This window comes from Stegodyphus dumicola, chromosome 8, assembly GCF_044657685.1.
Source record: "Stegodyphus dumicola isolate Sdum_Otavi_A_Nest chromosome 8, ASM4465768v1".
Taxonomy (NCBI): Eukaryota; Metazoa; Arthropoda; class Arachnida; order Araneae; family Eresidae; genus Stegodyphus; species Stegodyphus dumicola.
The window spans coordinates 147,127,834-147,144,771 of record NC_140775.1 but is presented as its reverse complement, the minus strand read 5'-3'; the positions used below and the strand labels follow the sequence as shown (position 1 = coordinate 147,144,771).

At 32.6% G+C, this 16,938-nt stretch overlaps 1 protein-coding gene across 2 annotated transcripts in view; it reads right to left on the bottom strand.

Moving 5' to 3' along the window:
- Window positions 1-2,077: 2,077 nt before the first annotated feature.
- Window positions 2,078-16,938, bottom strand: part of LOC118186467 (EF-hand domain-containing family member C2-like) — a 38,798-nt gene continuing 23,937 nt past the window's right edge. Inside the window, exons 7-9 of one of the 2 annotated variants that reach the window (XM_035356571.2) lie at window positions 4,346-4,485; window positions 4,185-4,267; window positions 2,078-4,070 (exon numbers count right to left, since the gene is read on the bottom strand). In XM_035356571.2, the coding sequence (XP_035212462.1) occupies window positions 4,218-4,267; window positions 4,346-4,485 (190 nt within the window). In that variant the 3' untranslated portion in view covers window positions 2,078-4,070; window positions 4,185-4,217. Of the gene's footprint in view, window positions 4,268-4,345; window positions 4,486-16,938 lie in introns of both variants that reach the window. The other variant, XM_085822551.1, reaches the window with a different exon arrangement.

The following is a 16,938-nucleotide window of genomic DNA, read 5'->3' as shown; positions in this document are numbered from 1 at the left end:
AGAACAATATAATTCAATAATTTTTATCCCAAAAAATGCACAGTTTACAAACATATAAGAATAAAGCGCAGAATCGCCCACTTATTTGATTGGCGTTTGTTTGGTGCTTTTTACAAGAGTAAGAAGAATTGGATTTTTGACAATTTTCTTTGACTTTTTAATTGAAAATAGGTCAATGTGTATATGGATAAAGTCAAGGGAGTGCACAATGCCTTTTTTTTTTTTTTTTTCAATTCTGGAATTTTTCAAGTGAAAATAGGTCGATGTGTACATCGATACCAAGTATGTGTAATTCTTAAAAATGCGCCCAGCAGTGAGTGATTCTGTACTTTCCCCCAATAAAGAAACTTAGATCACTGTGCCAAGTAACAGAGTGAGGTCTTTTGTCTAATTACCAGTTCGCTTTACATTTTCTTTTTCAATTAATATATATATATATCCACTCTGTAATATATATATATTTACATACTCTTGGTGCGGCCCATTGCAACCAAAACATGAGGTGCACATCTACATGTTATAGCAATCCTATATAAAAAATTTCAACATTCTGAGGCTTTTCGTTTTTGAGTTATGCAAGATACGTACATATGTACGTACGCACAGACGCCACAAAAAATTTACTTTAGAATTCATTTTAAATCAGTTTTATAATTTGGGGGGGGGAGTCCTTTATTCTGTCCTTACTTACGGATGTCATGCAAAAATATCGTTAAATTGCATTCAATAGCGGTCAAAATGGATATTTTTGTTGAAATATGATACCTGAAGTTTTTTGCTATTACAGTACTTCCTTTTTACTTCGTACAAGGAAGTAAAAAACTAAAGATGAATTTGTGTATATTTTTAGTAGTAAACTATAAAATAGACTCATCAAATAGTATATTTACATACATGGGTCAAGTAGCATTGTGGCTATCTCCTACATTTGATGTTAATATTAAATAAACAGTGACATCACATGTGTCAACTGCAAGATTTGGTGGGAATATAAAGTGTGTTGTAGGTATTTGGAAAAAATATATTAATTGTTGACGTGAATAAACAGAGCAATTTATCAGACAAAAAAAAGGGGGGAGAATAATTATTGGCTTTCAGGCTAAGGGTGGCAGAATTTCAAAAATCATGCAGTTTGTGAACTGTTTGCATACTGCTATGGTGAAAGTGTCCTATGAATGGCAAAATGGCTTAATACAAAACTGCACAGTGCAAGTTCATTATCATTGAAGCTGCTGATGTTATTGGAGTAGTACAAATCATTACCACAACATTGAAATGGCTAATGTTTGCTTTATTTATGGGGGTAGTGAATAGAAGTGGGTGAGCCACAGTGTGATTGCACTGTAGACTGTTCCCATATAATGTGTGCTATATAATCAAACAGTTAAATGTATGAGCAAGATTGTGTGAAACTGGAATCTTCGACATGCTGCTGGAACTATGAAATTAGCACACTTCTCTGACATCATATATATCTAACCGTATTTTATTTTTTTGTTCTTTATCTGTAGCATATATGGATTGCATTTGGAACATGTTCCTATGTAAAAGGTTATTATTATTATTATTATTATTTGTTCCCGTCTTAGCTTTAAAGTTATGGAAAATCTTTTGAATTATCCTGCATATTTTAATAGTTATATGTTACTGTACATCAATTTTTTGGAGAGACATTATTTCCTCCATTTTGCATTGCTCTGATGTAAGGGAATATAAATATATTTATTTTTAGGTATTTACTCAGTTATGTTTTGAAAAAGTAAATGGCCTTTGAAAGAGTTTTCAATTTTGCTATTATCACATAAAGGGACAAAATATTTTGTTCATTGTTTTATATTGCTTGGTTCATATATTGTTGACTTTCTTTAAGTTTTAATGCATACATTATTTCATAACATTTTTTAAATAAATAATTTTGCATCTTCTTCTATACAGTTCTGTTTTCAAAATTTTTTTGTGAGGTAAAAAAAGCAGTATTTATGGTAGCTTCAATTCTTTTGTAATAGTTACCTTTGCTGTCAGATCAGATTATTGCTTATGATTTTGTGTGAATTTCAAGCAAGTATAATATTGCATGTAACCTGAAGTAAAACCATTTTATTGCCAGTTCACATGTTTACATAAACATTCAAAAACTTCTAAAATGTGAAAAGATGAAAATACTGAATATCAATACAACTATTAATTTTATTTAAGCAAATATTATTAACTAGTATTTATTTAAATCAAGTAGAGTACAACGTCCAAGATCCATAATCATCGGGTCTTTGGCAATTCCAGATTTTAGGTCATCAGTTTAAATCTAGTAAAACAACATGTAAAAATTATAAAATTAAAAACATAAAATAGTGGTTTATGCAATATTAAAGCATTTATAACCTTAAAGGAATCGAAATTTATTTAAAAAAAGCTTGATATTTATTTGTTTGCTTTATTAATAATTTCTTTCAATATAAGTTGTTTAAGTTGCTTCGTTTCTTCTTCAGTTGCAAAGTTCCGTTATTCAAGTCCTGTAGTTGCGACATCTAAAATTCTGACTAGATTCTCAATCAAAATCTTTTCGTTCTCAAAAACCTCTTTTTCACTTTCTTCACTATCAATAGTGATATTTTCTGGATTTTAAACAGTACTGCAGATTTTGCCATTCATTAGTTAATTGCTGATTGCAGCATTGTCATCGTAATGAAAATCATTTGTAACATCATCTATATTTATTGACTTTTCTCACTATTTCTTCAACTGGAAAATTTTGCCTTCTATAGCATTCAAACTATAAAAGAAGATTTCTGTTTTGTATAGATTTCTGTTTTGTATAGTTTTGAAAATGCACTTTCTTAAGCCCAAAATTGTCCGAATAATATTTATTCTGGTACTCTTCTGTTATTGGGACTAGATTCAGAAATGTATGTATGCATGCAGATTTGTATGTGTGCATTTGGATTGCATGTGTGTATTTATACACACACATACATATGTACATATATACACACAAGCATGAATACATCCATCCGTACATATATGTATGCATATGCATACAGTTGTGTTTATAAACACATACATACATACGTACATATATTACACACATACAGGAACACATCAATCCATCCATACATACATTTCCGACTTTGGTCCTGATAACAGAAGAGTACCTTTTTCCTTGCCAAGGACACTATGGAAAACAAGTACTAAATATGCTTTTGCTTTGCAGATCCTGTTACAGCTCCAAAACTGAAAACTGTTCTTGACATATCAAAATTAAAGTTTGAATTTTTCATTAAGATAGCTGGAAAAACTGTAAGATAGCTGTAAAAACAAAAAAATAATAAGCTGGATCAAATGAAAAAGTTAAGGAAGAGTGCAGTTAGCTATATTAACTGAACTTAAGTTCTTCAGAACATAATTTTTCTCTCTTCTCAGCTACTATGCCAACAAAAGAAAACTAGTAAATAATTATAATTGCTATGTTAACAGAAAATTTCTTCGGAATCTAATTCTTTTTGCCTTCCCTGTTGTTAGGTCAACAAAAGAAAACTTGTATGAGCAATGTCCAATTCCAAATAAATATATCATAGGCCTTTACGTATTCTTTAGGTCAGATAGGAAAATTTAATCCCCTCTCCACAATTTCCTCAAGCCCTGAAAGCATGGTTGTGGCTAACATCAATCAATGTATTGTGATTGGCCATACTCTGATTCCCTAGTTAGCAGGTGTTTGCAAGAGACATACGGGAATCTCAGATATAAAAGAAAAGTCATTTTTATGCCCATACCTACTTCTTTATTTTTTAGTGTGATATTCTTCATTCCTATACTTGGTTTAAAAACAAATGCTGGTAGTCCAAATATTAGATGTTCCAATTTCAGATTTGGTACTATTTTTGTTAAAATTATGCACATAATTATTATGAGTGTTGATTCTGTATAAAATAATGTGCATATTTTTCTTCATCAGTGAAACATTATACCGTTAAAAAAAAAAAAAAAAAAAAAAAAAACTTCAGATTGCAATTCTTTCTTCACACAACAATATTTTTTTTCAAATCTTCATCAAGCAGCATTTCTCACTTCAGCTTCAAAAAGTATAATAAATTGCAAATTAAAAACTGTATAACAACATTTGCCAGATAATAAAATGCAAACAATTTCAAATTGATAAATGATTCATTTCAAAAACATATACTTACATAGTTGCTTATAATATATCAAATAGACATTTGTTACAGTATTTTCTTTTCTGGTATCATAGGTTTGGGGACTGGCATTAAATCTATGGAGAAAAAAAAGTAAAAATATAACAAATAATAAAATTTACCTATAAATTAAAGATTTAAGCAATTGTTATTACTTTTTTTATGCTGAGTGTAGTAGTATTCCTTTGTATATGCATCACAGTCATATAAAAAGAGTTGGTAGCCGTACATGTTGAAAAACATGCCTAAATCAAGATCTAGTTCAGTTAAAAATTCTTCTGGTTTTACTCTGAATCTGTTAAAAAAAAATAATAATTGAAACTTTTTATTACAAGATATTTGGTTTTTGAACTTGGACATAATGAGCAACAATAAAGAAAACTATAATTAAGACAATTTTACTGTAGAAAAAATTAAAGCAGAATTTTTACACCTGGTATTTACACTAACAATTTTGCAGTCAAGGATTTATATATTAACATTTGGCCTGTCTATCAGAAGCAAAGTGGCATAAATAACTGGTGTATAACCAAAGAAACATTATTATTTCTGTAATTGAAATTTGCCTTTATAAACTAATGACACAGTTATTTTAGGTCAAGTAGGTTTTAGAACATTGTATGAGCATTTTATTTATTATTCTAAAAAATACAAAAGGGAAATGATTGTTTGAATTGACATGCAACAAACCGCCACTTTATATGTAGCTTTGGCTTCTTAAATTACGAACATCCAGTAAAAATTCAGAGTTGTGATCTGAATAAAGTGCAGGTCTACTTTTAATTTTATAGAAATCCTTAGATAATACTATAAAAAGATTAAAATATGAAAATAATTCAACAGTAATAATTATAAGTTTAAAAATTTATGGCTTTTTTATGCGACACTTGCAGAAAAATCTGATATTTGAAAAATAATCATGAAAATTTGCAGCATGATAAAGTTGTTGCCTTAATTATATTGGACCATCATTGTCAGAATGGTTAGAAATGCAGAATGTGGTAGTTTTATTCCACCTTCAATTTCTAGTTTTAGAAGATTCATACAATAAATATGAGTCATATCCCTTAGAAAAAAATTTTTTACAGATTTCTTTCCTAAACAAATAGACTGAGTGCTTATGTAATTAATAAACCATGGCCGTAATTGATGGGAGCCATAATTTTGTAATTTATATAAGTCTCTCATAATCACTATGAGGCAATATTTGTAAGAATTTTTGTTGCTGAAAGAAGTATTTGGTTGTAAATTGCTTGGAATGTAAAAGCAAAGGGGGGATGAAGAAGAAAAGAAAAAGAGAGTTGCTTTCACACTTTCATTTTGCTTTTTTTATTTTTTAAAAAAACAAGGAAATAGACAATAAATTTTAATGCACTGAGCATTATAAGATGAAATTTTTAAAATGAACATTAAGATTTTAAGCACTTGCAGTTTAATATATATATATATATATGTCATAAATAAAATCACAAGGAAAGGACGGAACATTGTAGATGCGTGCCTAGATCCATATTGAAGAAGAATTTTGATTGCGTAGTATTTAAAGAACTTGGCAGTTGAGGCAGTTTTAATTCCATTTTTATTTCCAATTGATATTTGTGGCCACAATCACTTGGCACTCTAGTCGTGCTTTTCCACAGAAGATTTACATTTTTGATATTGTTGGGATAGAAAGCAAGCCAGCGAAATCACATCTTAGCACAGTAGCGAGCAAACGCTGAAGTGCGTAGTTATGCAAGATGGAGGCACGCGAAGAGAAAAGTTTTGGTTTACAAGGACAGTTTCAGTTCCCAATGGTAACGTCATCAGAGCTGCGCCGATCATAGAGTGATCTAGAAATGACGCAATGCAAAGAAGTTATTACGATTTTAGAATAGAGAGGAAGAATTAATGTTTATAGTTTAATCTATAATTTTGATTCATATATTTTTATCTTACATATATATATATATATATATATTTATGGCTTTAATTTAGCCATAAATATATATATATATATATATATTAAACTGCATTTTTAAATTTCTCTTTAGTCACGTAAACTGTGTTTAATGTTAAATGTACAGTTTAACAATAAATAAATTTTGTTTAATACTTATGTGCAATGAAATTTATAGAAGACTATTAGTAAATAATATTTCTATTATTTAAGTTATTTTTTTTAATAAACCTTTTATATAATTATTGAAAATTGAAATAAAATAAGCAAATGATAGATTTAACTCATTATTATGAAAAAATTTAACATTGTCTTGGATCAAATTATAGCTGTGTTCAGTTGCATTATTTTAATTATCTTATTTGTAAACTTGATTAAGGAATTTTTAGTCTAACAATACATATTTTGATTATCATCAGTATTACAGCTACTACATCTTTTATATTTATACAGAAAAATTTTTATCATTGAGGAAGCATTTAACTATGTGTACTGAATAGAAACACGAGTAGTGGTTTTAAACTATTTGCTTGGGAGATAATCTCTAAATCAGACCACATGATTGGCCTAGAAAAATAATTCATAAAAATTAGAATATTTCATGGATTATGTCAAGGCCAGACTATGCTTATATTTTTCAAAAATTGGATATTCTTCATTTTATAAATTTCTAAATAAGAAACATAATATGGTTACAGAAAATAAATTGCTCCACCCCAGTGAATCCATGCAAGAATAGGTATACAAATTTGAAAAATGAATGCCTTTTCCTCAAAATAAGAAAACATTTATTTAAGATAAAGGAGGAATAATTATATACTTTAGCTCAACTTTGTATATGTGCAAGCTAATTTTTCTTTAATTTATAGCTAGAATTTCCTAAGATTAAAAAATGTTACATTTTTACATTTGAATAAAATTTTTAATTCAGTAAAGTGTTATGCACTAATTGCAACAAATAAATGAACATATTACTAAAAGCAGTTTCCATTAGGCATTTGAATCTTACTGTTCTGCAGTAATCTATATCCTAACTTTTTGCAAATAATAACTTCCATCAAGTGTACATGAATTTGCATGATAAGTACAGTTCATTTAAGAATCATGATGTCTTTCATAAGAAAGTAAAGATTTAGCAATGAAAAAGTTGCTAAAGTACTTTTGCTATTTGGGGTACGGGGAGTAATCATAAGCTTTAAATACATATAGATAGTTGGATTAATCAATGTTATTTTTAAAGTGACATCCTGGCTGATAAATTTCTTGAAATGATGAGAAATTTCCATCACAGTATTATAAATAAGCAATGCTCTGTTTGAAGTTTCATTGATGTAGCTAATTTCACTTGTCCCCTCATCGGAACAAGACCATGGATAACAGCAAGTAATGTAAGACTGCATCTGTTTTTCGCATGACCTCTGAGCATTATAAGTTAACAGTAAAGGCCCGTCCACATGACTAGGCTCGAAACGTAGCTGACGAACGCTCTTTTACATTACCAGAGAAAAAAACGTTCAAACGAGTACGCTTGCAAAGAGTGTGTTTAACCAATAGAATTATTTTGCGCAAAAATCACGTGGCGCTGTAATATAGCGGCAACGGAGCTGTATCGTGTTACTTCGCTGTGCTGCTATATGTTTGCAGCAAGTTGTCTGAATCAGATGATTTTTTTGATAGCTGAAACTTTACTTCATTAATCAGAGGCAAAACTGGAAAAAAAAAAATGAGAATGGATCCGAAAGATTTATTTAGAGCAACCTGTTCAAAGAGATTTTTTTTTTTTTTTTTACTGCCGTGTTTACGAAATGAATATCCGGAATTATTCAATTCCTACTAGTATTAGCTCACACTTTTCGTATATCTTGTTCAAATTTTCAGTCGTTAATAAAATACTTTTTATTCATTCACTCAAGTTGTACAATACAATTTTTTAAACTTGTAGTGGATGACACTTGATGATATTACAGCTTTTTCACATATTAAAATTTTTTTTATTTAAAAAAATTCTGTTAGTTCCCCCCCCCCCTTTGTTGATCTAAGTAGGAATTGACTTAATTTTTTTATATATATATTACTTGTTTTTTAATTACTTCAGAATGAGCATCGATCAGTTTGACAGACTTGCAGATTCTATATTGTATGCAAATTAGGATTTATAAAATTGGTTTAGAATACAGTATATAAAGAGAATTAAATTACTTAATTCTCTTTACACCATCCACCATATAATAAAATCAACTTCATATTTTTTAAACTCCCCCTCCCTTGGTCTTTCGTTTTTCTTTTTATTTATTTTTGAAAAAGTAAAAGAAAATTGACAAAAATCCAATTGTTTTTATCCTTGTAAAAAGCGGCAAGCAAATAAGTGGGCGATTGTGCACTTTAACCGAAAATTTTTTCAAAGAAAAGGCATCATTCATTATAGAAAATTATGTTTTAACAACCAACGAGATGAAATTATGCTTTAGCGATAACTCGGTAGCGAAATAGTGATGCAGGTATCCATTCAGTTATGTTTAGCAGTTTTTATATAAATTATAATAATGATCTGAAATAGTTATTTACTCTTATGATTCCATTCAGTCATGTTTAGCCTTTTTTATATAAATTATTATAACTAAAAGTATTATATGAAATAAACTTTTCATCAAAATTAAAACATCAGTCTTAAATAGTTATTTACTATTGTACTTCCTTTCCTGCATTAGGGTTGCTGCAATTATTTTTGGCAACACTGGCATCAACAATAGTTTGGCGATTTTTTACAGCCCTCAAAACCGAATAGTACCTATTTGGGCTGATCTTTGGAATATGGTAACTGGTAGTTTGGAGGCGATAAAGGTACGACTTTGGTAATAATGTGAGAAGTACTCAGTTCCGATTACGCATTATTTTGTGTGAGGGAAATGAGAGATCATGAGGTATGTCATGTGACATTAATGGATGAATTACAGTTCTTTAATCGGAAAAGGGGGGAATTTGGAAAACTGTAGTACTATATTATTTTGTATTAAGCTTCATTGTGTGTTGTGTGAAATAGTGGAAGTGTGTGTGCCACGTAATGAAGATTCTGAAGATTAGGTAAGTTAGTATTTTTAATCATTTGAGGATATTATTTTTATGCATTGTTCTAAATAAATGTAAGGAGTAAAAAAATTAATATGGTGTTATTGGAAAATTGTTATTAGCAATGATTTAGTTTAAAGTAATTAGGATTGTAATCTAATTTTTATTAATTTAATGTATGTGCTTATTTATATTTTAAGTAGTGTTTTTTAATTTAATTATATTTTAATTTAATGATCGTGATTTTGTGAGTTATATGTTTGTAGTATTTTGGAATACGTTTGAGTAGAATAAATTGAGTATTTTCATGCATTTTCGTGAAATTTTTCTAATTTATGAGAAAAAAGCAGTGTACATGGATATAGTGAAGAGTGTGCACAATGCCATTTTTGTGCAATTCTGGGATGTTTTTTTAAGTAAAAATAAGTTGATGTGTACATGGTTTAGTGATATTTTAATTAAATGATGGTTATTTTGTGAATTTTATGTTTGTAGGAATTTGGTATACGTTTCAGTTGAAGTAAACATGTGTAGGGTTTATATTTATTTTAACTAACATTTATTTTAAGTTTAAACTATCTTTCCTGTCAAGCCTTACTTTCCCCTGGAACTGCCAATGCCAGAATATGTAAATTTGAGTAGAACGCGCAAGGATTCAAATTATCAGCGGAAGTATTCTGATTTAAATAGAAGGAAACGAGTTCGGTGTGTGATATTCTTACTTAGCGAGCGCGGAGGTAGTTAGCGAGAATTTGAAGAACCCCGCGTTTCGGCCTATGTGCTTGGCGGGAAGTAGTGTTAATCGTTCCAGTGAGCTTCCAGTCTGCTGAATTAGCAGCGGTATTGTAAAACGCGGTGAGTTAGTTATTTTAGAGAGCCTCGTAGTTAGAATCTTGTCTTTAGTTTCTTTTCAGGTTATTATTTTTATTTGACTGCCGAGTTGGCACCGTCTGTAAGCGTCAAGAGGACGCAATTGTAATTTATTACGTTGAATAAAAAGGGACTTAAACCCTTTACAAGACTCTGTGTTTTATACAGCTTTCACACTCACATCTTGGTTGCGTGCAAGTTGGAGGCACGCAACATTATATTGGCGCCCGAACAATTATCGAACTGAAATGGCCGAAAACTGGATGGAAGCCGCTGGACAACACCAAGAAATGACAAGTCAGTTAGAAGGATTTGGATACCTGGTCCAGACTTTGAGAGCATCAATCAAGCCAAACGTCTATTTCGACGGAAAAAATTCGGTGTCGGTATTTTTAGAAGGTCTAGAAAACCACTTTCAGCTCTACCCTGTGCCTGAAAGACAAAAAGTTGCCATCGCCACATCAGCACTAAGAGGACAGGCCGCGCTATGGTGGAAAAACATAGGCAAATTTTTATTAGGGGAATTTGGAAGCCCGACATATATATTTGAAAATTTCAAAAAATCGTTAGTAAAGGCCTTCCCCATAGTGAAAGATCGCGCACGGCTGGAAGCCGAACTATATAGTTTCTATCAACGGGATACAGCACAATTGATGGACTTTATTTTACGAAAAATCAAGCTAACGGATATGCTTTATAGAAAGAAACCCGATGCGGAGATAATTGAGATAATATTACCAAGATTGTTACCCGCTGTTCAAGACTACTTTGAAATTAGAAACCCAAGCACATTGCAGGAACTTTTCGAATTGGCGGTGAAGTTTCAAAATCGCAGAATAGCGGAAAAAGCGAGAGGGGAAACATATTCTCAAAGTACCCGAAGGAAGGAGGAAACCAGAAATGGAAATCGCTCTTATGGGGGAAAGAACTATCAAGCTAATGCATCGAAACTCGAAGGTCAAGGCCTAAAAAGAAAATTTGAAAATAAACATCCGCGTACCCAGAAGACACAGATTGAAAGGAAAGCTTTAAACGAGTAGAGGGGCCTGTGAAAGGGAGGGTCCAGACCCCGGAAGTTTTAAAAAAACCCTCAAATAGACATTTAAACACCGTCATCGTAAAAAACTCACAGCTACCAATTATACAAGTCCTGGTTGGCGATGTACCAGTAGAAGCCCTCATCAATACAGGAGTAGAAGGAAATTTTATGAGTGAAAATTTCTTCAAAAAGAATTTTTATGGGATACGAATATTTAAAACCAGAAATACGGAAATTATAGCGGCGCAAGGAAAATCATGTCACTGCATCGGGAAATTATCATTAAACTTACAGGTAAAAGAGGAAAGTCTCAAAGTATTAATTTTTGTGGTGAAGGATCTGCAACACTCTCTTATTTTAGGTATGGAGTTTTTAAGGGCCGCGAGGGCCAAATTAAATTTTCAAGATAGTTCCGTGGTGTTGGAGATGGACCAGAGGGTGGTGGAACCTGTGGAGACACCTGAAGTGGACCTTAGCCATCTGAATGACCATGAAAGTAAAGCAATACAGCAAGTGGTGAGTAATTTTTCTCATTTGTTTTCAGAAAAACCAGGAAACTGCCAAATCGTGACGCACAAGATTCAATTAAATGCCGAAAAACCTTGTAGGACTAAGCCATACCGTTATGACAAACAAAAAGACTTAATCATCGAAGAACATATTCAAGAGATGTTAAAGAATAAAATAATAACGCCCATAAATAGTGAGTACGCGAGTCCAGTCGTACTATGTAGGAAAAAGAACGAGTTTCCTCCTTCGGATAAAAGGGCTTGGAGGTTTGCTATTGATTACAGAAAACTAAATAGTATTACCAAATTTCCAGTTTACCCTTTGCCGGTTATAGACGAGATCATTAGACTGATCAAATCGACAAGATATATGTCTACTTTGGACTTAACGTCTGGCTACTATCAAATAGCTATGAGACCCGAAGATATACATAAAACCGTGTTTATAACAAAATCGGGCACTTATGCATTTTTACGCATGCCCTTTGGGTTGTGTGGAGCCCCATCAACATTCCAGAGAGCTATGGACATTGTTCTAAAGCCTGTCCTAGGAAAATCAACTTTAATTTATCTAGATGATATAATTATAACAAGTAGTACGTTGGAACAACACATTAATGACCTCGAACAAGTTTTTAAATTATTAAAAGAGGCCGGTCTTACAATTAACGCCTCAAAATGCAAGTTCACAACTAAAGAACTTAAATATCTCGGTTATAAAATTTCGCAAAAGGGTATAGAAACGCAAGATTCAAAAATAAAAGCTATTAAGAATTTCCCACCGCCAAGAAACTTTCTTCGTTCCTTGGGTTATGTTCTTACTATCGATCTTTCATAAAAGATTTCGCTAATATTGTTGAACCACTCTTAGTAATCAAAATAAAAAGGGCTAAATTTACATGGACAGCGGAAGCTAACACAGCTTTTGAAAGATTAAAAGAAGCGCTTATTAATGCCCCTGTTTTAAAATTCCCTGAGGGGGACGAGAATCTGGAAATTGCGGCAGATGCGTCAGACTATGCGGTGGGTGCGGTTCTTATGCAAAATAACCATCCGCTGGCATTTTTTAGTAAAACGTTGAATCAGACACAAAGGAATTATACAGCTACACAAAGAGAAACATTAGCCGTATTAATGGCTGTACACAAATTTCGAGTTTATTTCGGCAAATCGCCAGTAACAGTCTTTTCGGATCATGCGGCTGTTGGTAGACTTTACTCGGGGAAAAACCTAACGCCCAGGTTAATAAGATGGGCTTTAAAACTCCAAGAATATAATATCACAATAAAATATAAACCGGGTAAGGAAAACAATGTAGCTGACGCACTTTCTCGTATAAAACTGGACGATGAAGGAAATGAACTTAAATGCGCTGTGTTGACTTCAAAAATTTTAGATTCTAGAGATACGGTTATTACTGAACTGAAAGCTGATCCTGAATTTGGAAATATCTATGCTTATTTGAAAGACCCCGAAAGCTTTGAGCATACAGATATCGATGCGATAAGAAATAGAGCAAAAAACTATGAAATAATAGATAATTTATTATTTTATACGAAAACAACAAACGAAAATCTTGAGTATAAGCCAGTCATCCCAGCCTCGCTTCGATTAAGCATTTTGAAGGAGTTGCACAAAAAAAAAAACAGCGGGCCACCTAGGGGTCAGAAAGACTTTAAAAAGGGTACGCGAGGCGGTATATTTCCCGCAATTATACAAAATAGTAACGGCGTATGTCAGGTCCTGCAATCAATGTCAGTTAATAAATGATATTAATTACAGCCCGGCCAGGTACTTAAATAGCATTCGCGCTACATTTCTGAATGAAATTTTAGGCATAGATCTCCTTGGTCCCTTCCCCCAGAGCGAGTTAAATAAAAATCGTTTTCTTTTAGTAATAGTAGATCATTTTTCAAAATGGATAGAAATTGTTCCACTTAAACGTGCGTCAGCCAAAACAGTCGCAGATGCATTCTTACAGAGATACATTTTAAAATACGGTGCACCGATAAAAGTCATTAGCGATAACGGAAAACAATTCATTAGTCAAATATTTGAAAACATATGCAATGGACTTGGCATACGCCATATCAAAATGGTTCCGTATAGACCACAGGCTAACATAGCAGAAAGAGTTAATAAAAACATTGTAAAAATAATTCGCAGTTACGTTAGCACACATCACAAGCGCTGGGATGGCTACATAAATGAATTAGCTTATGCTTTAAGAACGGCACATCATGATACTACGGGAAAAACTCCAGCAGAATTATTTTTAGGCAGAAAGTTAATTACGCCTTTAGATAAATTATTCTTTGTGCAACAAAGAGAGCAGGAGTTTAAACAAAAAGATGTGCAAAAGTTGATTGATCAGGCGCTTAAAACCTCGGATACGGCAAGAAATAGGCAGAAACTATATTACGATAGAAAACGCCGGGAAGCAGATTTTAAAGTTGGGGATAAAGTATTGAAGCGGAAAATTTCTTTATCAAGTGCCCCAGACAATTTTATGGCAAAGCTAGCTCCAAAGTTTGAAGGCCCCTATGTAATTCAGGAAATCAAAGGAGTAGTCTTATATCTTAAAAACGAGAGAGGGGAAATCTGTAAAGCAAGTCCCGACCAGGTGAAAAAATACTATAATCCAAATGATTTTGAAATCCTTAAAAGTTTCTTGCAGGACTCAAGTCTAAACGAAATAGAAGGGCCAGAGACTGCAACAACTATTCCACCACCCAAGAAACGGAGAACTGAAGAGAGACCTAGCACTTCTACAACCCGGACGTCGGTATCAAAAAGAAAAAATGATTTTCAAACTCCGGCGTTTAAGAAAAACAAAAATACAGATGAACCGGGTAAAGAAACCGTGGTAAAGACGAAAACACCACCTACAAAAGATGGCAGGAGAAATTACACATCAAGGAGAACGCGCACACGGCCACAGAGTCAGGTGCCAGCAAGGCCGCCGTTCCGGAAACTGAAACGCCAACAGGAAACACAAAAATACGAGGAACAGAAGAAATTCAAGAAGGACTCCAGACCAGAGGACGTCAAGACCAGCCGTCCCAGGGAGAAACAGAAAGGCCAACAACCAGACGATTACTCCGCCAAGAGGCCAGCATGTAGAGGACGCAAAAGAAAAAGTCAGGTGGACGACACTTGGAGGGCAGTAAGGAGAAGATTAACATCCATGAAACCTCTAACTTGGGACCAATTCTGCCAAAAACGAATGACGGAGTTTCAAGCATCGAAAACTCAAAGATAAGTTAAAACCTTCTATAATTTTTTTTTTCTCTTTTGTTCCGAAATGTTATGCATAAGTACGAAGTTCTATGTTTTGACGAAAGTCAATATGTCTCGGTTGAGACTTAGTTTTGTTTTACTTTATTTAGCTAAGGCAAAAGTATTATTTTCTTTAAGTGTAAAAGCTAAAAACAAGCATTTTCTGTTGGTCGAAAGACTAATTCTGTTATGTTAAAGCCAAAATTTGGCCGAAGATAAAAATCGTATTCTTGTATTAATAAGAATTTTACTTTCAGTGCCGCCAGCTTGGCGAAGAATGAGTAAAGTAAAAATTTATTTTCTCTTATTCATTTTATGGTAAATTGTACAAATCATATGTATTAAAATTTTGTAAATGTACGTAAATACTTGAATATTATGTAAAAGTAGAATGTAGTCTAGAAGCATAAAATTGTAGATGCTAAAAGTGAATGCTTAAAAGCAATGAAGTCAAAATTTAAGTATTAAATTGTAGATAAAGTCATGCTTTAGAGCGAAAGCCTGCATGTTTAAAGATGAATGAGGGGGAAGTTAGAATGAATGTGTTTTGTAGGGTTCTCCACCTACATTTGAATTTTTAAGAATATTAAAGTAGCTCACTGAGTTGTGGAATGTCGAGTAAGGTGTGTCTATTTGGTCATTGAATTCTAACAAATCATGGTGGTTAGGGGAAGTGTTGTAAGACTAAAACACGAATATTCCCGTTTGACACCACACACGGTGGAGAGCCAGGGTAAAGTTAAATTAATGCTTGAAAAATTGAATGAATGTGAAGTAAGCAATAACTAAGAAAAACGAATCGTTTAAAAACAAAAAATTATTGTGTCAAGAAAGTGTAAATTATAATGTATGTAGAAAGATACTGATACTTATTCCTTCCAGATGCTGGAAGGAAAGACCAAGATTGATTGATGAAGTCCAGGAAAAGTTGCTGTAAGAAGAGAGCTTTATAACGAGCAACAGAATTTTAGTATACAAATTGTTACATAAGATATTTTTTTGTGTAAACGAGGTTCTCGCCAGTTAGTTCAGAATTAGAGAAACTTACAACAGGTCGTTTGTAGGACCTGCTTCCAAGTTTTCCAAATTCTGGCAGCGGCAAATGTAGGGTTTATATTTATTTTAACTAACATTTATTTTAAGTTTAAACTATCTTTCCTGTCAAGCCTTACTTTCCCCTGGAACTGCCAATGCCAGAATATGTAAATTTGAGTAGAACGCGCAAGGATTCAAATTATCAGCGAAAGTATTCTGATTTAAATAGAAGGAAACGAGTTCGGTGTGTGATATTCTTACTTAGCGAGCGCGGAGGTAGTTAGCGAGAATTTGAAGAACCCCGCGTTTCGGCCTATGTGCTTGGCGGGAAGTAGTGTTAATCGTTCCAGTGAGCTTCCAGTCTGCTGAATTAGCAGCGGTATTGTAAAACGCGGTGAGTTAGTTATTTTAGAGAGCCTCATAGTTAGAATCTTGTCTTTAGTTTCTTTTCAGGTTATTATTTTTATTTGACTGCCGAGTTGGCACCGTCTGTAAGCATCAAGAGGACGCAATTGTAATTTATTACATTGAATAAAAAGGGACTTAAACCCTTTACAAGACTCTGTGTTTTATACAGCTTTCACAGTCACCTCTTGGTTGCGTGCAAGTTGGAGGCGCGCAACGTTATACATGTATGGAAATAATTTAAATATTTGACACTAAGTATTTGTAACCATTTGTAATGTTTGCGGTATGAATTCGTTGGTGACGTTTATAATATAATAGATAATTTAGAGGTAAATGTTTTTGGATATTTTATTTATTTTATACGTGGAAATGTTCATCCTTGGAAAGGGTATATACTTTTTCGCGATCAGGTAATTTCATATATGTGCTTTTTATCGAATTTAAAGATTCACAGAATTTTTTTGCATTTTCGTGCAAATTTTTTTAATTTATCAGAAAATAGCAGTGTAGATGGATAAAGTTAAGAGTGTGTGGAATGCCATTTTTGTGCAATTCTGGGATGTTTTTTTAAGTAAAAATAAGTCGACATGTAAATGGTTTATG